This window comes from Branchiostoma floridae, chromosome 5, assembly GCF_000003815.2.
Source record: "Branchiostoma floridae strain S238N-H82 chromosome 5, Bfl_VNyyK, whole genome shotgun sequence".
NCBI lineage: Eukaryota > Metazoa > Chordata > Leptocardii > Amphioxiformes > Branchiostomatidae > Branchiostoma > Branchiostoma floridae.
The window spans coordinates 4,256,583-4,283,559 of record NC_049983.1 but is presented as its reverse complement, the minus strand read 5'-3'; the positions used below and the strand labels follow the sequence as shown (position 1 = coordinate 4,283,559).

The 26,977-nt window shown below is 39.5% G+C and overlaps 1 protein-coding gene and 1 long non-coding RNA gene across 2 annotated transcripts; one reads left to right on the top strand and one right to left on the bottom strand.

Moving 5' to 3' along the window:
* Nucleotides 1–1,394: 1,394 nt before the first annotated feature.
* LOC118416025 (DNA/RNA-binding protein KIN17-like) lies at nt 1,395–16,238 on the bottom strand. Its single transcript, XM_035821063.1, has 9 exons — nt 15,824–16,238; nt 13,421–13,515; nt 12,147–12,190; nt 11,354–11,476; nt 10,209–10,360; nt 8,270–8,464; nt 7,473–7,713; nt 6,614–6,792; nt 1,395–1,759 (listed from the first exon to the last, which is right to left on the bottom strand). Exons 1-9 carry the CDS (start codon nt 15,941–15,943, stop codon nt 1,694–1,696), a joined length of 1,215 nt encoding a protein of 404 aa, XP_035676956.1. The 5' UTR covers nt 15,944–16,238; the 3' UTR covers nt 1,395–1,693.
* LOC118416026 lies at nt 2,671–5,400 on the top strand. The gene is made up of 2 exons (XR_004831184.1): nt 2,671–3,394; nt 4,450–5,400. It is a non-coding gene; the product is annotated as an uncharacterized LOC118416026 (long non-coding RNA).
* Nucleotides 16,239–26,977: the final 10,739 nt, after the last annotated feature.

The window sequence follows — 26,977 nt, the reverse complement described above, 5'->3', positions numbered from 1 at the left end:
GACTTTATACAGGTACGTGGGGTTATCAATAAGTCCCCGACTTTACCGAGAAAAAATAAGCACAGCTCAGATTTCGAAGCATAGATGTCAAGTATAAAGTCTTATATAAATATGTACCAAAATTCAAATTAGTGTGATCATTACTTTGCAGGCGACACCCAGTAACGTTAGGTGAGGGAGAAGGAAAAAAACGTGGACAATTGACCTGACCTGAGTGTGTGGGTCAATTTGCGCTGCTGGAAGTTAGAAACCCAATTCTTTTTGCTTGAAATAGGAAGAGAATCAATATCAAACATTTTGACAACGTCTTTTGTTAATTTATGGCATGGGAAACTAGACCCACACATGTCTGATCACAATTCACACAACTTTTTTCTCGCCACTTACCTTCTAATTTAGGAAAAACGAATGCCTGGAAAGTAATGACTCCAATGATTTGAAATTTGGAGGATATTGATAAAAGACTTCATACTATGAAGTTGTGCCTGAAAATCTGAGTTGTGCTTGTTATTTCTTGGTGAGGCAAAGAACTTATTGAACCCCCCTCGTAAATCACGTGGAAATCATTCTGTGTTTATTGTTGTCAAAAGGCAGTGAATGTACTGAAGTCCTGTTGGATTTAGTATTAAAAATAACTCGCTCAAAAACGGTGCAAGTCTAGAAATTATGCTTGTGTACATGACAAGATGGTGATGTGCTCAAATTGAATCTCTGCAAGAAAAACATGAAAGAATGTAGAAGACAGACTTTATAGGCAGATCTCAATAGTATTTATTTTGGTAGAAAACAGTCTCAGACTGACAGTATTTTCAGTGTAACATAGTCTAATGCTAGACTAAGTTATGTCTGCTGAGAGGCTGATGAGCTGATGTACATCATATATAGAGAGAGAATAGAACAAAGTGTATTATCCATGTCACCCGAGGTAGTGTCCATTGAATTGCAAAGTACATGTATAGCGAAAGGGGATGATAGTCTGTTCTTTAGGTGTTGAACTCATTTGTAGCTGTATCAAGAACGTCTGAGGCAATAAAACAATTTTAAGCTGTCAATTTCTTTTGAATCAGTTTATTTCAAAATACTCTGTAGGTTTAACTGTAACACAGTTAATTAAAATATAATACACAAGGTGTTCATTCCAGTTCCATGTGGTATATAGTTCCACACTTAGTCTAGTTCATAGGAAGGGTCATGAAACTTGTGAACATCTTTCCATGTAAATGTACATGACTGTAGATAAAAATTGTATTGTGGGTGGTAATCTAAATGCATCTATTTTTGACGGAACTAAGAAGACAATGGAGTACTTGCTGTGGTTTTGAGTTTGTGACAGTGGTACAGTCATGTACATTTGTATAGTCACATACTGTACACTAAATTATAGTACTGTAATGGAACACACAGCCAGTAATAACTGTAGCAACCGAAAAAGCAAAGGATACTAAACAGATAAAAATTGTTACCGTAAATGTGGACTAGCATGAATACTAATCATATACAAAGCAATATCAGTCCGACCCAGGGAATTAAATGAGGAAGATACTTTATCATCATGTACAATTGCTTTGAGTAATGGATTGACACAAAACGGTTGTTATATACAAGAGCGCAGACATTAGGTCCTCCATGTTGTACAGCTCGCCCCCCTCCCCCTGTGCAGACCACCCTGTCCTGTTGATGGCCTGCAGACTGGTTAACTGGCGATCTTGCAGATGTCTTCATACTTCACACCTTCCACCACCCTGCCCTTAGACACACCCTGTGGTAGGATGATAAACAACCATTAATATTTCATTCATTTATATCTAGATTTAATACTATGGCAAGGTTAACACACAAGTTACAAAAGGCCATATTTATCTGGTTATGGATGAACGAACTAGGGGTGGGTACCAGTACAGAAAATTCAGGTCCAGTTAAGGTTCAGAAGATCAGTTTGGGACCTGATCATAGTGGAACAACCATGAGTAGTATGAATGTATTAGATGTTTTACTTTTAGTGTTGTTGTTTTTGTTTTGTTACAAAGAAGCAGAAATTTAAACTTTGAAGCAAATATATGCCACGATCACACAAAAATATTGGTAAATGGTCGTAGAATGACACAGAAGATGTAAAAGAACCAAAATCATGATTGGACTGTGTGTTCAACCTTTTTGAACAGTCATGTAGATTTCATACTGAAGACAATTTGTTATGGGGTTCAGATATCAGATGATCATTTATAACAATCAATTCAACATGACTTATAAAACTTTTTAAAAGGTACAGAATGTGAATCAAAGAGATTGTGTCAAGCCTTCAAGTTACATTCAATGTATGTACATTAAATTTTGTACATAGTGGATTGATCCCAAGAGCTATAGAGTAGAGTGGAACTTCTTGCTACCAAGTAAAGTAGAGCATCCTCATTAGATTAGGCCACAGCAAGTAAATTTTATGGATGACATTAGCGCGCACATTAATTTTAGCCTGATTTCAGAAAAAAACAAGAAATTGAAGAATTTTTTCTTCTGCAGGGATGGTCAACAGGATGATAAATTACCAAAATGAGCAAACATGTTGTATTGTAGCCTAATAATTGTACTTGTAAAAGTGACACTTGCGAAGAACCCAGGACTGTAGTAACTGTTGTAGAAATAAAACTTATTGGATAGTTGTAAAAGTAGGTATTCCAACGCTACCGCGAAAACGTTCTGCCGCACGGCGATCGGTAAATTTCTTACCATCTTCCCACACCCGCGGCACAAAAACTATCCGTTCCTAGAGGCAAAGTTACCCATGAAAATAAAGCATATAAGTTTCTCTTTCTTGTGATATGTTTGTTTAGTTTGTAAAATGTTCAAGACGCCAGAAATTTGCCGTTGAAAACGGCGCGCCGTGAGCGGAACGCCCGGCGTTGCGCGGGACGGGCCCAAAACTTCCGCCTGCATGTGACCCCTAACCTTGTGTTTAGAGCGCTTGCGCATCGCTGTGTTAGACAGCAGCAGAATGAAAGTAGTATCATTGCAAAGAGCAGATTACGGGCTTTAAAATGATACCGGTGACAGTTGTTAACTTTTATTTTTTGCCGGTAAAAATTCCACTTGAAGCGATTGATCGATCTTTAGTTGTAAAAATCTCCGCAAAATTTTTATTTTTGCCGGTTGTCACCCCTGTCCAAATGACGACAAAAAAATAGGCTACGTTTTGATGTAATCGGCATGTCTATTGCATGCACGCCGGCGGATCGCGGAGCTTGTTTTCCTGCCGAGGTCGGCCCGAGCGCGCCGTGTTTGGCCGGCCACGCGATCCTGACGCGCCGAACTTCGGCCGCGCGCCTCTTACAAATAGAAGTTATGTGACTGAAGCGGCACAAACAGATCCTTTTCGACGCTATGGAGCAGGAATTTCCAGGTAAAATACTTTGATGCATTTTTAGTGTCTGTAGATTGTAGGTTTGTTTTGGGATGGGGGGCTTTTGTGTCCTCAAGGAAGAAAATGTTTTCTTTTTTTTGTTTGTTTTGACCATTTTTTAATTTTTTGGTTCTGTCTATAGACAATGCCAGCAATGCAAAATCATGTCTTTATCCATGTTTTTAAGTCATGAGACAATGTAAAACATTGCAGGTTTAGATTTATTAATCATTTTATTTATTTATTTCTTGTTATGTGAAATTGGCCTTGTGAATCATAAATTTTCTTGCCTTGTTCCAAGTTCAAAATACCATGGTGTATTTTTTTTACTTGTTGAACTTGAGGCAACCGTGGCCCCCGGTTAGGGGTCAGCCGGGGAACCTATGCCCAAATTTTTCAAAATAAATAAATAATTAATGGCATTTTCAATATCCTCGATATTATTTGTGTGAATCATTTCTTGCCTTATTCCAAGTCCAAAATACCACAGTGTATTTTTTTACTTGTTGAACTTGAGGCAACCGTGGCCCCCGGTTAGGGGTCAGCCGGGGAACCTATGCCCAATTTTTTCAAAACAAATAATTAATGGCATTTTCAATACCCTCGTTATTATTTGTGTGAATCATTTCTTGCCTTGTTCCAAGTCCAAAATACCATGGTGTATTTTTTTACTTGTTGAACTTGAGGCAACCGTGGCCCCCGGTTAGGGGTCAGCCGGGGAACCTATGCCCAATTTTTTTTTCAAAATAAATCAATGGCATTTTCAATGTCAATTTTTGTTATTATTTGTCAAATCATTTCTTACCTCGTTCCGAGTCCAAAATGCCAAGTGTATTTTTTCACTTGTGTGGCCACCTGTTAGGGTCAGCCGGGGAAGCTATGCCCAATTAAAAAACTTATGGCATTTTCATTGTGAAGTAAGCTCGTTACAACCAGATTGCTCAAGTGGTCTTTGTGCCATGTGGCATTTTGTTTGACTTTGCACGTCTGGATAGTTAAGTAAAGATCATAAATCTGCAGTACTTACCTGCATTATTATATTCTTGTCTCTACAGTTTGGTAATGGCGACCTCCAAGACTTGGTACCCAGGTTCAGTCGTAGAAGATGGTGTAGAAGCAATGACACTCACTGACTTACCTTCTTCCATCCGGTTTTGGGAATTTATCTAATCTTAATCTATTTTAACTTCAAATCTTCTTGATGTATTATATAGAATTCAGTTACATGCATTTGTCAGTCTGATTCTTTCTTTATAACCACTTTATTACGTCATAAAAAAGAACTGTATAACTACAAATCACCGTAGTGATGGTGTCGGGTACTTGGGTAGGACGTCTTCGCCGCAGATAGATAACCATCATCATTCATCACCATGGTAGACACAATAATAAAACTAAAAGTTTAATTGTTTATTAGGATGAATATTCTACCTAATCCCAGATGTGGCTGATAAAAGACCAGCAGAGAAAAAACTTGAAGAATGTAGGTTGTAGTACCAATAAGTAGAGCGAGATACGCATGTATTGGATGGTGTAGGACAAATGTTAAGTTGACAAGTTAACTAGTTGTGCAGCCAGTTTAACTAAATAAAAGTGTTAAGTTTGTTAAGAAAGCACAGAACAGTTAGTGCCACAGAAAATGATAAGTAGGCCTTTTTTGTGTGCAAAACTTTGTGTACTTTGCATGATACAGGTGATAATTACTGATTAAGAATTATCGGGAAGTACATCCAAGAAATCTATGTAACATTACATTTACCGAAAATAGCCTGTGACCTTGAAAAATGTTTACCTTGTCATGATAAATTCAGTGTTTACATTGTCTATTTATCATTATTTTATCTCTTCTTATAGTACTAACATCTGTCATGTATTGTGCAAGTGTGAACTTATGCTAATGATGCAGTGTAACATTGTGCCTCATCAAATAATGCGAGATGTTCATGCAATCTTACCTTTGACCTTGACCAAGTTGACCTTCTTATTAAAGAAGTTACCATTGTTGACATTCTGTGGATGTGACATTCTTTGGTAATAGGAAATAACATAATGCTGTACATTGTAAAAGTATATCAAGTATCATGTACTCGGTCTAGTACAGTGCACCGTATAGTATACTCACCAGCAAAATACCATAGAACGCAACCAAAAATGTGTGTATATATACCCAAATTTACTCATTTTCTTATGAAGTACAGATAACATGACTGTTATTGTGTAAAAGAACACCAGTTAGTGCTGTTTTATGTGAAATATTGGAAGACATGGTCATTCCTGTCAAGAGACACAGGTGTGTGAACTTTGGAGGAATTTTCCTTCCCCAGGGGTCAAAGGTCACGCTGCCACCTGAGTAATTTGTTGCAAAATGCATACTTTGACCCTGTGTAAAAACATAATAAAAAGATATTAATGTCTGGAATCCTGTAGAATATTTCTATGTAGTGCATATTACAAGTAAATAAGATAAAATAAGCTTTTCAGCCTTCACTTACCTTTTTATCACCCCTTAAAAAAGCTATTTTGTTAATTTTCATAATTTATCGCGCGGCCGGCCATTCCGGAGGGCAGATTTTGGAAACTTCAAGGAGCCATATCTCAGCAACCGCTTAAGATATTTGCTTCATTTAAAAAGCATTTTACTTCTCTTTATTAGCTCTTTCAGAAACAGTAAAAACTAACATTGTATTGTGTTTTTGAAATTTTGGTTGGAATACCTAGTAAAAGTGACACCAATATGGAAGCCATGAGTGTGGTTATCAACTTTGTTGGTGATGCCAGTCTACCACACTAGTGTCACTTTTACCACACCAATACATGTCTTGAATACAGGAATGAATGCCTTGTTGGCTCCGATACCATGTTTTGTCCCTTTAATTCTTGTTACAACACTCATCAAAAGTTAATGGTGCCTATTTTTGAAAATGTAAAATTCTTGTTTTTTTTCACCCATCTTTTTTTTTTCCGCCCTATTGCACTATTTCTGCAGTCTGCAGAGAATGTCATCCATAAAATTTACTTGCTGTGGCCTTACCGGTAGCTTTAATTACAGTTGTAATTTAACAGCTGCTATCACACCACATGACTGAAAGGTTGGACAGGTGTATTACGCCTAAGGACAGTAATACCAAATACACAAACCTTACTACGGATAAAGAAGCTGGTGTGCTATGCTTGAGGACGGTTATACCAGGTACAGAGATACAGATAAAAGGTTCTGACCGAGTCTATCCTGATGGTCACACAGAAGTTCTTCTCGTCCAGTCCCTCTAACACCGCCCTGCAGCCGGTGTGTGTGCCGTTCACCACCTTGACCGCCCGTCCCACGGCTGGGATGACCGTCTCCAGGTGGGTCTGGTCGACCTTCAACTTGTCACCTGAGTCCACCAGCATCAGTACAGCTGGACAGATGGGGGCAACATACAATAATGTACTTAATTTTTTTTAACAGTGCCCAAAATACCCACTTGCAAATGCAGCTCATTTTACTTGGCACAACTTTAAATTCAGGTAGCGTAGTGTGCAACCTGAAATTTTGCAGTTGGAACACTGCTTTCCCTCCAGCTACATCATGTACATGTGCGTGCATAAGCTTTTGCATTTGTTTCTTTATAAAATAAAACATCATAAAGTACATTTGTATTTAGTAACTGGAAGATGGATATAATGGATATAAGTAGCTAATTTGAGAAAATAAGGCAACGTGAAATATTGATGGTACAGCCTGGCTTTTGAATCAGGTTGCCTCCTGTGCAACCTGACTGAAAAAGGTATTTCGAGCACTGCTTATTTAACGACCAAACTGTCACAGTACCACTTATGGATAATATAATGCAATAATATTTATAAATTCGGCTAGTGTAAACTATCAAGTTCAGTCTGCTACTGACTGTGCAATACTGGGCACATGCGTGCTAGCGCTCGATAATGTAATAGTCACTTATTAGTCCATTACTATACTCAATTAACATGTATACACACTCAGTTCAGTTCACTCAATAAGGAATAATTGAAGTTCGGTTGCACATGAAAAGTAATTTATTAATATTCAGTCATAATTCTCTTCACAGGAAGGTCTTACCTGTATAAAGGTCTTTCACGGCTATCACCTCTGCTTTCTTCTTGTAGTACTTGTCTCCCAGCTTCTTGGTGACGACCTTGACAATGATGCCGGGGGTCAGCCAGTGGTCCTTCCTGGTGAACTTGGCCTTCTTCTTTTCTTCCTCCTCCATGATCTCGTCAAGTGCTGACCGCTTCTTGGCTCCGTCCTTCTTGGACATGACTGCCTGAACATCCTTCTTTCTGGCACCGGCAGATAAGGCCTGAAATATAGTGATTTTTATTTTATTTCAACATCATAGGATACAATGTTTTTTCTATTGACAATGACAATGACCTTTATTTGCATATTCTTGCCCATATGGGCTAAATGCAGTAGTTACATGAAACGTTGCTGTGAAGAATCGTTAGTGTCGGTGGGAGAGATAGTACGCTACGCTACCAGTACGTCTAACGTTCACAACATAGTCCAATATATAATGCTAATCCTACACTTAGCTACACTTATTACACCAGCCCAACTATACCACTGTCCTACAGTAACTGCAGAGCTGAATCTGTGTTGAAGAATTCACCTCTGCTCAATTGGCCTTCCCTTTTCACCATCGTCCTGTCTTGCCTATGAATATCTAATGACCTTACAAGTCCAATAAGGCAGGCATGCATGCTGAAAGAATTGTAATTGTTTTTAACAAGAGGATGTATAAAACCCAGTACAAGGACCAGTGCATGTAGACACCAGAAATACCTGCACAGCTCCAATTTTACCTGCACTAAGCTGCATATGCAGGTGGTATTTCCAGCCCTGATATGTCCTACCTGCAGTGGGTTATCAGCTGCTTTAGATGAGGATGGTTTAGATTCGGCGGAAGGTCCTGACGAGCTGGCGGGTTTGGCGGGTTTCTTCCCGCTCAGACCCATCTTCAACACGATCTTCTCCTCCTCGCTCTGTCGCTGCAGCTCTGTGGCCTCATGGGATACCTGCTCGCTTCCTCCCTGCATTCCTCGCACTACCTGTGTTTGGTGGGAAACAGAAATGGAAGCATTTGTTTGTATTGGATATACGGTAAACCTCTTCGTGGTGTAACACACCAACTTTGTACTGAACAGTACAAACTGCATATTAGTTGAACAGATTTATTTGATCCGCTTACACCGGGATGGACCTCTACTCTTTCTTTATATGCTGGAGGTACATGTATTGCTCACTTAAAACACCCATTTAACATCCAATTCGAGGGACGGCACTGATCGAAGTAAACACCACTTTCCTCTCTTCACTCAGGTAGAAATGTGTACCTATACAGTCAAACCTGTATAAGAAGACCACTCAAGGGACCCAGCAAAAGTGGTCTTCATACATAGGTGGTCTTTATATAGAAAACAACGTGGCGGCAGTAAAGAAACTGACAAGTCAGAACATCGATGATTTATGCATGAAACGCATTTGTCTGTCTTATTATTTACAAGATAACACGATGTCATACAATGCTAAAATTACGTATACTTATGTTATTCTTCGTATTAAAAAGTATTACATTTGTAATGATATTTATAATAGATATATTATAAGAATGATTTGAAAAAGAAAAACGGTGGTAATTCGTCCGGCTTTTTGCAGCGTGCCGTGCCGGTGCGGTCGCCTTTAGTGGTGGTCGTGGTCGCGTTGGACAGTGGTCGTCATATACAGAAATGTTAATGCTTACGTCTATGGGAAAATTCAAGGGACCGCTTTTCGGCGGTCGTAGTGGACAGTGGGTCGTTATGCACAGGTGGTCGGTAGACCAGGTTTGACTGTATAAGCTTTGGCTAGGGCCATCCCTCGGATAGAATAAAAGTAGTCTAAAACTCCAGAAGGGAGTGCTATATTCCAATAGATATAATGAATAAACAACATCAGCCTATCACCCCTTCCTGCTAAAATGGTGTGTTCCTGACATCATTGCTGGAGCTACATGTAGAAAGGGTCATTCTATAGTATAAACGAGGTTGAAGGAGATTGACCAAAAATTTAGAGGGGTAAATCCCTATAGTTTAATTCAGTGTTGGAAGTAAAGCGTTAGCATTTTTTCTATAACATCAGCCTATGAGTACAATGTACCTGAAAAGGCCTGACAAAAGGTAGGGTACGAAAAGGTATATCGTCTAGTCATGTGTTCTTTGGTATCTTATGAACAATTGGGCTTATCACCCCTCATTCACAGGCAATCAGGACCAGGTTTAGGTCTGAACTAGGGCTGGGTATCGGTACAGCATACCGGTACAAAACCGGTTTTTCGTATTGGACCGGTCCAGAAAAAACGGACCTAAAAAAATTAGGTGGACAGAATGTTGGACCGATTACAAAATTAACAGATTATTTTATCAGGCATTCACACGTTTTAGCGCTTGTAGATGGAAGAAAATAACAAGAGTGAAGTAGAGTAGAGTTTATAATAATTTCTACCAAGTTGTACAGCCAGTCGTACCGGTGCAGTTAGCGTTGTATAATTTTAAAGCGCCAGTGTGAGTCTAATACTCCACCAAACAGATTTCTTTGTAGTAAAATGGACCATTGATATGAGTCATACTGCATCAGGTTCAGGTCCGAACCTGGACCTGATCCTTTGGACCTGAACCGGACCTAGACCTGAATTTTCTGTACTGGTACCCGCCCCTAGTCTGAACCCCGTCCTGATCCTTTTGGACCTGAGCTGTACCTGGGCCTGAATTTTCTATGGCTGAAACCCACGCCAAAAGTTCAGACATGTCATCTCACCTGTTCCTGGATGTATTTGGCCTGCCGTTCCTCATCATCCATGTCCATCTTCTTCTTCTTCTCCAGCTCCTGTTGCCTGGCGATGGTCTCAGGGTCCCGGTTGATGTACTGGATGTACCAGCCTTTCTCAGTGTGGTCTACCTTACAATAACCTGGATGAAAAATAAACTTTTTAAACACACAACTGTATTGACTCATCCTTTATTTATTCCAATAATAGGTGTGTTTAGCCTGGGTACCATCCGAAAAGTAGTTTGCTCCAGCATTCATTCATACTATATCAGGGCTCGAAATACCACCTGCATATGCAGGTTAGTGCAGGTAAAATTGGAGCTGTGCAGGTATTTCTGGTGCCTACCTGCACTGGTCCATGTACTGGGTTCTATACATAAATGTCCTATGATGTAGGTGTATGTGGACAATGTTATTAGCTGCATCGAATTTTACCACCTAAAAAGTATAAAGAAAAAAGTAGCAATGGTTTCTGAACAGTTTTAGTATGATCCATACTTCCTAAATTCAGAGTGGTGCAGGTAAAATTTGTCTGGTGCAGGTAATTTTCAATGTTACCTGCATCAGTGCAGGTATGCAGAAAAAAGTATTTCGAGCCCTGTATATACAGTCGCTTCTAGCTCTTACATTTATGATACACTATATCAGGGTTGTAGCCAGCCTGAAATCATTTTCAGTCCCCTCGATTTTGAATCAGAAAGAACGAGACATCGAGCTGAAGGCATAACGTTCCTAAGGGGATCCGGGGGCATACTCCCCTGAAATATTTTGAAATCTAGACCCTCTGAAACCCAATTTCCTACATTTTGAGGTGTAGATTTTGCTGGTAGACTAAGCTGTTCATCTGTTTGGTGAAAAATTACACAAGAAGACGTAAATTTTTATATCTTTACTGATTTTACATATAGATTTTTGTCCATCACAAAGGACGGAATTGTCAATTTTTTTTCAGTCCCCAGCTGCAAAATTCCTTCAAAGGACTGAAGGACGGATGCTGGCTACAACCCGGCACTATATACATGTAGTTATCGCTTCTCTCCTGTTCCGTCTGGGATCCAGATATGACATAAATACGTGTATCACCTGGTCTGGAACACCCAGATTATGGCCAGATATGACATAGAAGTACTCACCTTCCCTCCCCATCCACTTGACAAAGTCTGTGAGAGTTAACCACTGTGTGGAGTTCATGTGGGTGTGGTCCCGGTCCTGGATGTACTCATTGTACACGATGTTACAGTGGACTCTCTTGTCACCTGGAGGTCAAACAAAATATCAGTCACCACTTCGGCCATTCAGGTTGACACTAGGGTTGGCTACTGTTACACCAGGCCAGTACAAAACTGTTTTTTCTTGTCAGACTCGTCCCGAAAAACTGGACCTAGACTGGATTTTGGACCATATCATATCAGCAGTCGTTCAAGTATTTTGGGGCTGATAAGTCCAAGAAAATTCAAACAAAATAGTTTATAGTAATGTGTATATTTTATACAATCAAACTTGGTCTAAGCTTTCAGAGGCAGTTAGTATTGTTTGTATGAAAATAGGATTTTCAAATGCCGGTGGAAGTCGGATATTCCCACAAACAGAATCCTTTGTGGCGAAATCGACCAATGTTTTGACTTTGAGTATTGTCCATTCACAAGCTTTCATAGACAATTAGGTCCAGGTTGAGGACCTTATCCTCTGGACCTGAACCGGACCTGGACCTGAATTTTATGTACCCGTACCCCCGCCTAGATGACACCCTTTACTTTAATCTGGAGCAAATTATCATACATGTATCACAGTAACCTTACACCAAGATGGGCTGATATTTTATAGTACTGTTACAAAAAATTATATACTAGTAAGAAATTCATAGCAGCCAAATCAATGTAATGAAACAAAGTAATAAAAAATTCTAAAGGCTGAACTTCAACTCACCAAATCGCCTTCTAAGAAGCTCCAGATATCCATTCAGGAACTCTCTAAGAGGATTAGAAGAAAAAAATAGTTTAGTATTGATTCTAAGACATACAGACGTGACTACACATGTACCAACAGCAATATGCCTGTCTGTTCAAGATTTGACTTTAATTACCTTTCAGCAAGTAGCATATTTCTCAAATGAAGGTACCCCTGATTAGGGGCATTGGTCATCAGGCTTTTAGCCAGGCACGCTTCAATGCATCATCTGGACACACTTTTCTTAGAATAACAAAAAATTTGACTCACTGGACACCCTTACACTGGGCAGAAAGTCCTCTGACAGGCATGAAATTCTGATTGACCAGGGATGCTACCAGGTCATCTATGGTCACAGTATTCTACTGTGACCTTTGTAACAGTATCTTTGCCTCATGGGATACCTTAGAATGCACTATTTTAACCTAAAATCATCAAAAACTCTGCACCATGGAAGGTGGATGTGCACATGCACCCACCCCCCTACAATAGTCACTTACTGCGACTCGCCAATAAATTTGGATTGAGTCTCCCTACAAAAAAATTCTAGCTAAAAGCCTGTTGGTCATGGACAAATCTGCAAGACCAAAGTCCCTTTGTCCACTGATCTTGATCAAATTTGCACAGGATATAAATTCAGTTTCAAACCTATGGTGTTTTCTTTTCTTGGGTAACTTGATAAATCAAGGATTAACTCAATATGTCACTCAGTCAAGGACTTTCCTTGCATTAATTTGCAAAAATGCTTATTTTCACCAGTGTGATCTTGGAAAACTTGTGAATTATCAAGATTCAACTGCAAGTTACAAAATCACTCAACTTTGCCAGTGCATAGTGTTTCGTACCTGTGCACCTGACTGGAGCCAGACTTATAAAAATGTGTACTTCATTTTTAATACAAAGTTGTGAACCAGTTCTGGACTTGCATAGAACATGTCTTGTTTGCATTCTTTTGTTTTTGTTCTAAATCATCTAAAACTATAAGTTACCAAGATGCATTGGAAAAAATGAACAATAGAGGAAAACAATGCTGTTTCTGTCAACTTCTGTCAACGTTTCTGGCCCTACTAGCTCCCTACTAGTACATGTACATGTGTACTTCTAAGAAGTACCCCTACTCACTACACAAAAATAAGACAGGGATAAATTACAAGTGGGATGGAAAAAGTCTTAAGCTGGAGACAGTCCTTTATGAAACAGTCTTTAATAAACAGTCCTTTATGAAACACTACAGTACAGTAATGTAAACCTACTGTGAGAAATAGTCCAAGAACTTGTCTGGGCTCTCAGCAAAGAGCAGCAGCTGTCTCTGGTGGCTCTCTGACGTGGTGTGGCACTTGAAACCATTCTGGAGAAACGTAGATGTATGTTAGGCAGGGCTTGAAATACTGGGGTTTTATGCTCCCAGGTGCACCCAAAATTCGAGCTGTGCACCCAATTTTTTTTCTGTGGGTGCATGTAGGGTGCACCCAAATATTTTCATAGGCTTATGCATGTAAAGATGTCAGTATACTAAATAAACACCATGCTCTTGACATCTGTGTGTTAGAAAGATAATAAAATGACTGTCATAGTACTTCCGATTTTTGAAGAGCTCCGATCAAATTACTTATTTAGTAGGTTTGCAATTAGGTTATTCTGATATTCTACTTTATTCTATGTAGTGCACCCAAAAATATTCTGGTGTACCCAATTTTCTAGGTTTGGCGCACCAGTGCACCCATTCCCAAAAATTAATTTCGATCCCCGTTAGACATAAATTCTAAAGTTGTAAAGACCTAACTCAACTTTCTAACATTGAAGAACAGATACAGAGACAAACAGAAAGCCAACCAACAAATCATAGAAAAGTGGGGCTTTTGTCTTCCTCTGCTTCCATAAACTTCTTTAGACAGCCATGTGTGGCATAATGGCATATAGCGTTTAGCCCAGATCCCAGAGATTTGGGTCCAGATCTACTGATATGTCACTGATCTTTTTCCCTTGATTTTCAGGAACTTCAAACAAAAGGAGGATAAAGGTACCAAGCATCAGTAACGATACTAGTAGGGCCGTTGTAGCAAGTCTGATATTACGTTGGGCAGTCTAGGGGTCATGTGGTGAGAGTACATGGCCATGGGCGCGCACTGGCGTCAGCTAGGTCATGCCCCGCAGTGCTCGCGTAAGCTCCGTCCCCAATTGGCGTAATATAAGGCGCGGTACGCGCTAGTTAGGCTAGAAGCAGACTCAGAGACAAGGACAACCGCATCTCCCGCCGCCGTAGTTACGTAACCGGTTAGTTAGTATCATCTGCCCGCATCTGTTCAGGTATCTTGTCTTGTAATGTGTATTAAGCCAGTCTATATCATTACATTCGTTCACTTGCCTAAACTGGATACAACCAGTCATAGTATAAATAAAGGTCACATCAAACTGTATACCGAACCTTGGTCCTTGGCTTCTTGTGAGAGTGTATAGCATAGACGCATCATATTACATCAGATGTATAAATAAATGCCCAAGTCCTACTACTATGACCAAATGTTACACTGTCCCACTGATAGGATGTTTAATAGAGGTCCTACATCACGTTTGAGGGGTATCAGGACAACTCGGCACCTGGGACGACTCGGCACCTAGCCAAGTGGGAAAACTTGGCACCAAGAATATGACATAAAATTGTGAAGGTTTGTGAGAAATGCAAGATGTTTAACTGCAAAACATTTCTCTCACTGTAATAACTTGTAAGTCATACAGTCGGCACAATTTTACGGACATTTTGAGGCTCTGAACGTCACTTCAAGGTACGTTAACTTTGAACGGCCGAGGCTCTGTCTATATCAGATCGGTCATCTCAACGCGTTTTTGAAACCTACAAACAGTTGTAATTTATGACCAACAAAATATATTGAACTGCTTATTACATCTATTTTCATTTGTACTAACTTGCAAACACGGTGATATAGAAGAGAAGTAGAGTGACATCGTGAAAGAACGCCGATATAACTACTAAAAAATGGCGTCGCCGGCGCGGCCCACAACATGTTTTGGGGATCTTGTATCCTAAAAATTTGTATCCAAAACGTTACCTCGTGGGGTGAGATTGATTTGTACATTCTTATGTCACTTCTTATGCTGCCGGAATGATAGGATTATCATTCTTCGAGTGCAAAATATAAAAGTTATGTGCCGAGTAAGTATGGTGCCGACTAGGGCCGAGTTGTCTCAGGTGCTGAGTCGTCTCGAAGCCGTTTGAGGACATGAAGCCACACCACAAGGATGATTGGAACCCAATGCACTTACTTTTGAAAAGAGTAGGAGTCCATCACGGTGTGTGAATCAAAGGAGGTTAAACTTTACTATCTGCCCCCCCCCCTCCACACTACTGTGCCCCCCCCCCCATACACACACATTACTGTGGCCAGCCCCCCCCCCCCCCCCCCACACACACACACACACACACTACTGTGCCCCCCGCCTACTTGTGGGTTTTACACAACGGTAGAAGCCAAAATAATGTCAATTGTCATTTCTACAAACCTCATAATCTGAATCAAATGTACTCTATAATAGACAACAATATATAGCATGTATAAAAAGCAGTCACCGCGAAAACCTCTCACTACACTCAAAACCGCAAGATTTTTAACAGTAACGTAACAGCTAGCGCTACGTACCTCGTCCCTGCACTGTTTCTGACACATCTGACAGTACCAGCGGAGCTTCTGCAGGCCCTTGGCCTTGATCCTGTTGCTGATGGACTTTGGAGACAGGAAACCCGCCTTCTCCTTCCCCATAATTCACAGACGAGGCTCTTCTAAGTTGTCGAAAGAAAGAGAAGTGAACTTCTTCGTGGTCTCGTCGGATTTTGTGAAACTGCTAAACCTACGGTTGTGAGCGGAAAACAGTCCGTTTGGCGAAGGCAAGTTGAAAAATAAGCTACAAAATTCTCCACTATGCTTATACCGACAAGCTGAAGGTACTATATTGACGAAAAGGTCCTTCGGAACGGAGAAAAAGCAACAAATTTGCGCAAAAACTGTTCCGAAGCGTCAAAAGACGGCCATCTTGGAAAATACCCGTCAGCCTTAGCGAGAAATGAATGACCTAATTATCAACTTAGCCAATCAGTGAGCAGCATATGATCACGTGATAAAGGGACCGATCACTTTCCCTTTCCACATCCCGGTGAATTGGGGGAATGATCATGCAAGGCCACAGCAAGTAAACTTTATGGATGACATCCACGCAGAGTGCAAAAAAAATTCTGAGATAGCGCGAAAAAAAACAAGATGGGTAAAAAATGGCAAAATTTTCAAAATAGACACCATAAACGTCGTAACAAGATTTGAAGTGACAAAACGTGGCATTTGTTTTTGTTTGTTTGAACCTTTATTATTTATTCATAAGTAACGTGGCATATTGATAATAATATGGCATATAACACTCGCCATTCATTGAATTAATCTCATTCAAAGTCATGCACAAAACCAGCCCCTACAGTTCCTAAAAAAAGACTTTTTAGGAGTCCTAATTCCAATCGCAACACTGTTTTCCTGTTAAAAGTTACAACCACAGCATTTTCAGAATTATATGATATAATATATATGTAATACATAATAAGATATCAAAATCCTGTAGGCGCATAATCGAATAATTTCTGTTTTATTTTACCAGCACCATGTATGCCCTCGGTACGACAGTAACAACGTCTTAGTTGTAGCGCTGTTTAAAATTATGCACGCAGTCCTGAAAGCATAATCTTCTTGCTGAAGATGAAAATTACTAATCCTTGAGGTATTTCATACTTCAGATATCAAGGATCGACATTATTAAAAAGATTTCAAACACACTTTTCTTCATGTTGGTCTTGGGGTCCTTTGCTGAATGATTAGACTTCTGACCATTATTGATCGAATACCTTTATTGCATATTATTGCCACATCGGGCTAAGTACAGGTCCGACAACAAGACTTGTTGAAAAGATTCCTTGAAGATTTCAAACACACTTTTCTTCATGTTGGTCTTGGGGTCCTTTGCTGAATGATTAGACTTCTGACCATTATTGATCGAATACCTTTATTGCATATTTTGCCACATCGGGCTAAGTACAGGTCCGACAACAAGACTTGTTGAAAAGATTCCCTTAACAGATACAAAATGAAACTTAATCGTTGGATAAATTCACCTTCTCCTCGCTTTTCTGTCATAGTGGAGACAAAAGAACAGATATGTTTTATGATCGATGGTTTGTCTAGTTGCATTATGAATATGAATTTTGTTCTACTGATGATCCCCTTGGTTTGAGAGGTCAAAACGGCAGGAGGTGTCTGGTATATTACCGCGGTATGTATAATGTACTGCCCAGTGTTGTGGTAGCAATGCTAGAAAACCCTAAGGCTATTTTCAGGATACTTGAAAAGTCAGTTAGCTCACTTCCTTATCAGCATAGTCAGTCTAAGGGCAGCCTTATGCCAGATACGCAGTTGTATATCGTGGATCAGGGTGTTGTGGGATTGTTGACACTTTCAAAGGAATGCTGCACAAGATAGGCAAGTACTTGTGATTTCTTTTACGTTTAATCTAGACAAGGAATTCGTAGAAATATCAGGGTTTGGAAGGGTAGGGATTGAGTAAAGTTATAGTGTACATAGCCTAGGGCTACTATGGCCAGCTAGCTTGGACTATATCATTGTGTCTTTGGTGGCATATCCATATGTAGAGGTGTATGTAAATTGGCAATTTCTCATACTGCACAACATTGTGAATACATGCTCACATACCATTTAACAACAATTACCATAATATTGTCGCGTTAACTGCGATTTCTCAAGCAATACTAATTTGAAAAATGATCAACGCATCATTTTCCTCAGGTAAATGTTGCTGTTACAGCTTACCTTTGCAATTTCTCCTGTGTATCGTTTTTGTCTCTCTTGTCCTGCTAAAAACGCAATATTGTCATTGGAACACACTGCGGAATTGCACGGAGAAGGGGCGCGCGGTTGGGAGGGGTTTCAATAATACCCCTAGGCCCTGCAGGAAGAAAATCGACAGAGTTAACTGTCGACTATGTACCTTTAAGCCCCCTTTAAGCCCCCTTTACAAATCAAGAATTTAGCTCGGGCGAGTTGTCAGCGAGCTCTAAATTACGAGGAGGTATGACTCTGACCCAAGCTCTGGCCCATGACAGGGTGAGATGGAGGGAGGTGTGCTCAGCTGCTAAGTGCCCCCACGACCACCCCCGGTCAAGGGACCGGTAAGTGGTAAGCGGTAATGACTCTGACGCCGACGAAGAAACTCTGCCATTTGTTCTTAGGCATCAGGGTCATGCCTCCTCGTAATTTTGAGCTCGCTGACAACTCGACCGAGCTAAATTCTTGATTTGTAAAGGTGGCTTTATACATTCTCTGTTGTTCCTTCCTTGGCTGTTAGTGATTCTTAGTAATGCTGCAGTACACGTTGGAGACTAGACTCTCAAACTTTTTTTTTTTAGTTTTGCTATCTTTAGATCATGTTTGTATAGTCTTTAGATAAAGAGCTGTTGGGAAAAGAGCAAAAATGTTCTGCCAAACTTGTTGCCATAGCCCAGCCCAGTAATATATCTGCTTAACACGAGCTGAACACATAAAATCTATCAAACAAATCTATACACAGGTAATGCCATGAGGAAGAAAAATATCTATACAAATTACAAATGCGACTTTTGCTATTCTTTCTACAGAAGAATGAGCTGCAGGAATATTTGGAAAAGTAAAGAGTTCATCAGACCAGGCATGAGCAGGATGAGTGGTGAGGAGAAGGGGGAATATGACCATCAAATCAGCTGTCTTAGCCAGTATCATCCGCACCTACGGAAACACATGGTAAGGATTTATTAAAATGGTTTCTTAAATAAGTACCTTGGTCATATTGGTTAGATATTGTCGGAATTCATATCAATTTTGCAATCGAGTTCGTTGCAAACAAGCACACTTTATCCTACCACAGCAATAAAATCCAGATTTATAGCAATTATGGAGCATTTTAATTTTATCACAGTGATTGTATTTTCAACCGAAAATAGAGGTACGGACACTTGAGAAACAGGCACTACAGGGTGTGCGACAACTACAGGGCGTATAGACAGTACAGGGGGTACAGTGTACAGGGACACAATGTTCAAACACTCACATTTAAACACTCATGGTAAACACTTGAAAACTGAGTACATGTTGCCAGTTTTTTTTTTTTAATAGATTTGGACTCTTTGTATCATTAAAGTCTCTGTTGTTCTCAGGTGAGAGAGGTGATGAAATACCGGCAACAAGGAGCTTACCTGATACGGAAAAGTGAGAGCCAATCGGGAGCCTACACTGTGTCTGTCATGTGAGTCTATCATGGTCTTCCATACGAGGGGCGTGCAATAAGTAATGGTCCTGACCCACTTCCAGTTGTCTGATCTAAATGAAATTTTGTATGTGTAATAATTCATATCTCTATGGGTTATGTTGCAAAAGACAGCTCTGAACTAATTGTGGTTTCTGATTTACTGGTGTTTGAACTTAGTCAGGTGCGAAATGGACCAGGTGTGAAATGGAACCAGTTGAGTGTCGCGCAGTGATCCGGTTTTTGTATTTGAAAGGACGCACACCAAAGAAGACTTTTGATGAAATAAATGAAACTTATGGTGATGATGCCCCATCATATGACCTTGTAAAACGCTGGCATCCTGAATTCAAACGTGGCTGGAAGTCTGTGGAAACAGCTCCCAGACCTGGTCGTCCCTCTTGTGCCATTGATGAGGCATCAGTTGGAGGACCAACCTGGGGTGTCCTACAAAATCGGTGTCCAGAGCTGCATCAAACGATGGGAGAAATGCATAACTCTGGGTGATTCCTATGAAGAGAAAGACTAATAACTGTGCCAAGTTTCATTAATCTCCTGCTATGGGAAATGGGTCAGGACCATTACTAATTGCACGCCCCTCGTACACTCTAAGCAGAGGTTGGTGGGGAAAAATCGTGACCTTTTCCTTTCATCCATTTTTTTTGTTCAGTCTTCTCACCAACGAAACAAAAAGCAAATGAAAGGAAAAGGTAACAATTTTTCCCACCAACCTCTGCTTGGGGAGTAGGTCTTTTACACATCTAGCCTTCGGGCAATCCTACCGGCGGTCGGGCCTTACCTAGTGCGATACCAAATACCCCCGTTGTATTATATATGTACCTGCATGGACGACGTTCATGTGCACATCATTCTACGTCTGATTAAACAAAATGTTTTGACCGTACTAATGAACAATTAAGCAGCTGCAAAATAAGCAATCATATTAGCCATAGATTGGAAAGAAATTCCAGCAAACAGAGTTTGATAGTATCACATATTTAATTTTTTAATGTCGTGCAATGCTGTAAAAGAACAAAACTCTTATGATACCATATTCAGCGTGTTTCCTTCAATACAGCAGAAGCCGCTCAATTGCACGGCCTATTTGCCAGTGAATTTCGTGCATTTATCCTGCTGGTGCAATAATGCGTAGTTATCTAGCTGGACCACACCGGTTTGGGATTTGGGGATTCTGTGCAGTTAACAGAAGTGTGCGTTAATCTGTTGTACAATGAACTAGCTTCTACTGTTACAGTACAATTACACTCAGCCGCATGTCAGTGTTTACTGAGGTGGGTCGCCATTGTGTGTGATGTCATTTGATTAACCTTGACCATTTATATTTCAAAACAAAGGCAACTTTTACGCCAATCTTGAGAAAAAAGGACAAATTTCAATTTCAACATTTCTATTGCACACATGCAGGCACACAAACCGCCATGTCTATCACTTCAAAATCCTGCAACAGGACAGGATGTATGGTGTCATCCCTGACGAGGTCAGGTTCCCTGTTGGACGCCCGTTTGAGGCACTTGACATGGTCACGTAAAAAAAAGATTAAAAAATTGCGGTGGGCTAAATCAGGCTGTCAAAGGTGTCCTCGTAATCCCCACGAGTTGTTCTATCTGCCTTGTGAATCTCAAGCGATGGACTTTTACGAGAAAGTATATATTTGATGTCAAAGTTGACCGATTTTCGACAGCTTTTTCCTATGGTTTCGCCATTGTTTTCAAGCCGAAATACGCACCGTATGGGGGTTTCGGGGTGTCCGCTTAGTGGGCGAGGTTCAACTGTTTCCGGGTCACGCTATACCGTTGCGGCAGTCACTCGTGACCTCACTCGGTAGTGTACACATTCAAGTACTTTTGATGGTGCTGTCAGCGTTTTATCATGTTACGAAGTAATATTGAAATGTCTTTGAAGTATAAGACAGCACTATGATCTGTAAGGTGTTATTCCAATAGGTTGCGTCGTGGGTAAAGTGAACTGTAGGTAACGTTACCCGACGAAGGCTTTTTGCATCTGACTGTTAACTGTTGAAGATATTAGATACATTGCTCGCGCCTGACTGAGGGGTTAACTAAGATTAGAACAGTATACAGCTAATTAATAGCGAAAAACGTGTTCAGAAGAGAAACTGTGCCAATTTGAATTACACAAAAAATAGCGCCGTAAGAATTGTAACGTTATATAGCTAATTTGTAGCGGAAAACGTGTTCAGAAGACGAACTGTGTCAATTTGAATGACACATCTAAAGGAACGTTGTGCGCTGCATTAAGTGTATATAGCTAACTCATAGCGAAAAACGTGTTCAGAAGAGAAACTGTGTCAATTTGAATGACAGACTTACAGAACAGTAAGAACTATAACGTTATGTAGCTACATGTAATAGCGCAAAACGTGTTCAGAAGACAAACTGTGTCAATTTGAATGACACACTTGCAGATAGCGCAATAAGAACTGTACATAGCTAACTCATAGCGGAAAAAGTGTTCAGGAGACAAACTGTGTCAATTTGAATGACACACTTACAGGTAGCGCAATAAGAAATGTATATAGCTAACTCATAGCGAAGTGTAACGTGATCAGAAGACAAACTGTGTCAATTTGAATGACACACTTGCAGATAGCGCAATAAGAACTGTATATAGCAAACTAATAGCGGAAAAAGTGTTCAGGAGACAAACTGTGTCAATTTGAATGACACACTTACAGGTAGCGCAATAAGAAATATATATAGCAAACGAATAGCGGAAAAGTGTTCAGGAGACAAACTGTGTCAATTTGAATGACACACTTGCAGATAGCGCAATAAGAACTGTATATAGCAAACTAATAGCGGAAAAAGTGTTCAGAAGACAAACTGTGTCAATTTGAATGACACACTTGCAGATAGCGCAATAAGAAATGTACATAGCTAACTCATAGCGAAGTGTAACGTGTTCAGAAGACAAACTGCGTCAATTTGAATGACACACTTGCAGATAGCACAATAAGAACTATATATAGCAAACTAATAGCGCAAAACGTGTTCAGAAGACAAACTGTGTTAATTTGAATGACACACTTGCAGATAGCGCAATAAGAACTGTATATAGCAAACTAATAGCGGAAAAAGTGTTCAGGAGACAAACTGTGTCAATTTGAATGACACACTTACAGGTAGCGCAATAAGAAATGTATATAGCAAACGAATAGCGGAAAAGTGTTCAAGAGACAAACTGTGTCAATTTGAATGACACACTTGCAGATAGCGCAATAAGAACTGTATATAGCAAACTAATAGCGGAAAAAGTGTTCAGAAGACAAACTGTGTCAATTTGAATAACACACTTGCAGATAGCGCAATAAGAAATGTACATAGCTAACTCATAGCGAAGTGTAACGTGTTCAGAAGACAAACTGTATCAATTTGAATGACACACTTGCAGATAGCGCAATAAGAACTGTATATAGCAAACTAATAGCGGAAAAAGTGTTCAGGAGACAAACTGTGTCAATTTGAATGACACACTTGCAGATAGCGCAATAAGAACTGTATATAGCAAACTAATAGCGGAAAAAGTGTTCAGGAGACAAACTGTGTCAATTTGAATGACACACTTACAGGTAGCGCAATAAGAAATATATATAGCTAACTCATAGCGAAGTGTAACGTGATCAGAAGACAAACTGTGTCAATTTGAATGACACACTTGCAGATAGCGCAATAAGAACTGTATATAGCAAACTAATAGCGGAAAAAGTGTTCAGGAGACAAACTGTGTCAATTCGAATGACACACTTACAGATAGCGCAATAAGAAATATATATAGCTAACTCATAGCGAAGTGTAACGTGATCAGAAGACAAACTGTGTCAATTTGAATGACACACTTGCAGATAGCGCAATAAGAACTGTATATAGCAAACTAATAGCGGAAAAAGTGTTCAGGAGACAAACTGTGTCAATTTGAATGACACACTTGCAGATAGTGCAATAAGAACTGTATATAGCAAACTAATAGCGGAAAAAGTGTTCAGGAGACAAACTGTGTCAATTTGAATGACACACTTACAGGTAGCGCAATAAGAAATGTATATAGCAAACTAATAGCGGAAAAGTGTTCAGGAGGCAAACTGTGTCAATTTGAATGACACACTTGCAGATAGCGCAATAAGAACTGTATATAGCAAACTAATAGCGGGAAATGTTTTTAGAAGACAAACTGTGTCAATTTGAATGACACACTTACAGGTAGCGCAATAAGAAATGTATATAGCTAACTCATAGCGAAGTGTAACGTGTTCAGAAGACAGACTGTGTCAATTTGAATGACACACTTGCAGATAGCGCAATAAGAAATGTACATAGCTAACTCATAGCGAAGTGTAGTGTTCAGAAGAGAAACTGTGTCAATTTGAATGACACACTTGCAGATGGCGCAATAAGAACTGTACATAGCTAACTCATAGCGGAAAAGGCGTTCAGGAGACAAACTGTGTCAATTTGAATGACACACTTGCAGATAGCGCAATAAGAACTGTATATAGCAAACTAATAGCGGAAAAAGTGTTCAGAAGACAAACTGTGTCAATTTGAATGACACACTTACAGGTAGCGCAATAAGAAATGTACATAGCTAACTTATAGCGAACTGTAACGCGTTCAGTTGACAAACTGTGTCAATTTGAATGACACACTTGCAGATAGCGCAATAAGAACTGTATATAGCAAACTAATAGCGGAAAAAGTGTTCAGAAGACAAACTGTGTCAATTTGAATGACACATTTATAGAACAGCGATGTATGTAAGAACTGTATATATCAAACTTAAAGCAAAAAACGTGTTCAGAAGACTACCTGTGTCAATATGACACATTATAGAACAAAGCTGTAAGAATTGTATATAGCAAACTAATAGCGAAAAACGTGTTCAGGGGACAAACTGTGTCAATTTGAATGGTACACTTGCAGAATAGCGCCGTAAGAACTGTATATACATGTAGCTAGCTTAAAGCAGAAAGCGTGTTCAAGAGACAAACTGTGTCAATTTTGTCAATTTGAATGACACACTTACAGAATAGCGCCAAAAAACTGCATATAGCTAAGTTAAAGCATAAAATGAGTTCAGAAGACTACCTGTGTCGATTTGAATGACACACCTATAGAACAAGCACTGTTACAACATGTATATATATTTAACTAACAGCACAACGTGTTCAAGAGACAAACTGTGTCAATTTGAATGACACATTATAGAACAGTGCTGTAAGAACTTTATATAGCAAACTAATAGCGAAAAACGTGTTCAGGAGACAAGCTGTGTCAATTTGAATGACACACTTACAGAATAGCGCCGTTAAAACAGTATATAACTAACTTAAAGCGAAAAGTGTATTCAGTAGACTATACCTGTGTCAATTTGAATGACAGATTTATAGAAAAGTGCTGTAAGAACTGTATATAGCGGAAAACGTGTTCAGGGGACAAACTGTGTCAATTTGCATGACATACTCACATTATAGCGCCGTTAAAACAGTACATAGCTAACCAATTTAAAAAACGTGTTTAGGATACAAAATGTGTCTATGTGAATGACACATTCATAGAACAGCGAGGTAAATTTATTTTGACGAAAGCTTGCTCTAACAAAACCTTTTTCAATCGGATGATCATACTATTTAATTATCGCTTTACTTTACTTGTGTGTCATATGAATTGACACAGTTGCCCTCCTAACGAAGTTTTCTGTTGTAAAATGGTTATATGCAGTTCTTACAGCGCTTTTCTTTAGGTGTGTCATACAAATTGACACAGTTTTGAGTCCTGAACACATTAGCCGTTAAGATTTAGTCATACATTTGTATACTATACGTTCGGCGCTATTCTACAAATGTGTCGAAACAAATCGACACAGCTGTGGTTTTGACTACGTTTTCAGCAATAAAGTTGTTAGGTACAGCCCAAAGTACACTTTTTACCACAGTGTCATATAAATTGACACAAATTCTTTACTGTCCAACTTTTTCCGTGATCAATTTTACACACGTTAAACAGCGCTTTTCTAATTGTGGGTGATATAGATTGACACAGTTGTCCCCCGGGAAAACGTTTTCCATTTTTAAGACACGGTTCAAACATCGCTAACAAAGGTGTCAGACAAATTCACACAATTTCCCTCATGAAAAAGTCGTCCGCCATCTAGACAATTTTACACTGATTTCACATCGTGTTTCATAGTGTGTCATATGAAATAACAGTTGTCCTCCTGACAAGGTTTTCTGTCATTTGATACAGTTGTCGTCCTGACCGTGAGGGTTTTCCGTTTTGTGAAATTTTAATAAGTTTTAAAAAACTTGTTAATTGACACAGTTGTCGTCCCGACCAAGTCTTCCATCAGTTTAATACTGTTTAATCATCGCACTAGTGTGCCATACTATCAGTGACAGTTGTCCATCAAAGTTTCCGTCATGAGGCAGTTTTATACTGTTTAGCACTCGGTTATTAATTGCAAAGCCGTCCTCCTGACAAAGTTTTCTGTTATAAACTATTGTGTCAATTAATGTGACAAATTAGCAGACTGAATAGATATGCCTAACTCGTATAATCATTCGATTGAAAAAGTTTTCGGCTGAGCGAGTTTTCCGTCATAAGATAGTTATTATGCGTTTCAAAAGTGTGTCATATGATTGACACAGTTTTCAGCTCAGACAGCGCAGTACTAGATTTGACAGTTTACTTGAACAAGTTAGTATTTCAGTTACTTTAAACCCTACCATGGTCCAAACTCCAGTAATCAGTTGTTAATTGATATGAAATAACCGCATCTAAAGTCATATATATATACGAAGGAACGCCATTTAGTTCGTAAGAAGGGACCTTAGAACTTGTCTGACACACTTGCAGAAAAGCGCTGCCTGAACCGCGCTATTATATAAGTGTGTCATTCATACGCTCGTATTGACACAGTTTGACTTCTGAACACGCATTAATATTCCGCTTTAAGTTAGCTATATACAGTTCTTACGGCGCCATTATATAAGTGTGTCATTCATATTGACACAGTTTGACTTCTGAACACGCATTAATATTCCGCTTTAAGTTAGCTATATACAGTTCTTACGGCGCTATTATGTAAGTGTGTCATTCAAATTGACACAGTTTGTCTCCTGAATACGTTTTCGGTATTAGTTTGTTATATACAGTTATTTGGGCGCTGTCTACAAGTGTGTCATTCAAATTGACACAGTTTGACATTTGAACACGCATTCCGCTTTAAGTTAACTATATACAGTTCTTACAGCGCTATTCTATAATGCATTGTGTCATTCAAATTGACACAGTTTGTCTCCTGAACATGTTTTTTCGCTCCAAGTTAGCTATATACAGTTCTTACGGCACTATCATGTAAGTGTGTCATTCAAATTGACACAGTTTGACTCCTGAACACGTTTTTCGCTATTAGTTAGCTATATACAG

Coding starts and splice junctions, on each gene's coding strand:
- LOC118416025 (XM_035821063.1), bottom strand. CDS start 15,943: ATGGGGAAGGAGAAGGCGGGTTTCCTGTCTCCAAAGTCCATCAGCAAC. Junction 13,516..15,823: donor AGAAACAGTGCAGGGACGAG/GTACGTAGCGCT, acceptor ACGTTTCTCCAG/AATGGTTTCAAGTGCCACAC. Junction 11,477..12,146: donor GCTTCTTAGAAGGCGATTTG/GTGAGTTGAAGT, acceptor TTTGACCTCCAG/GTGACAAGAGAGTCCACTGT.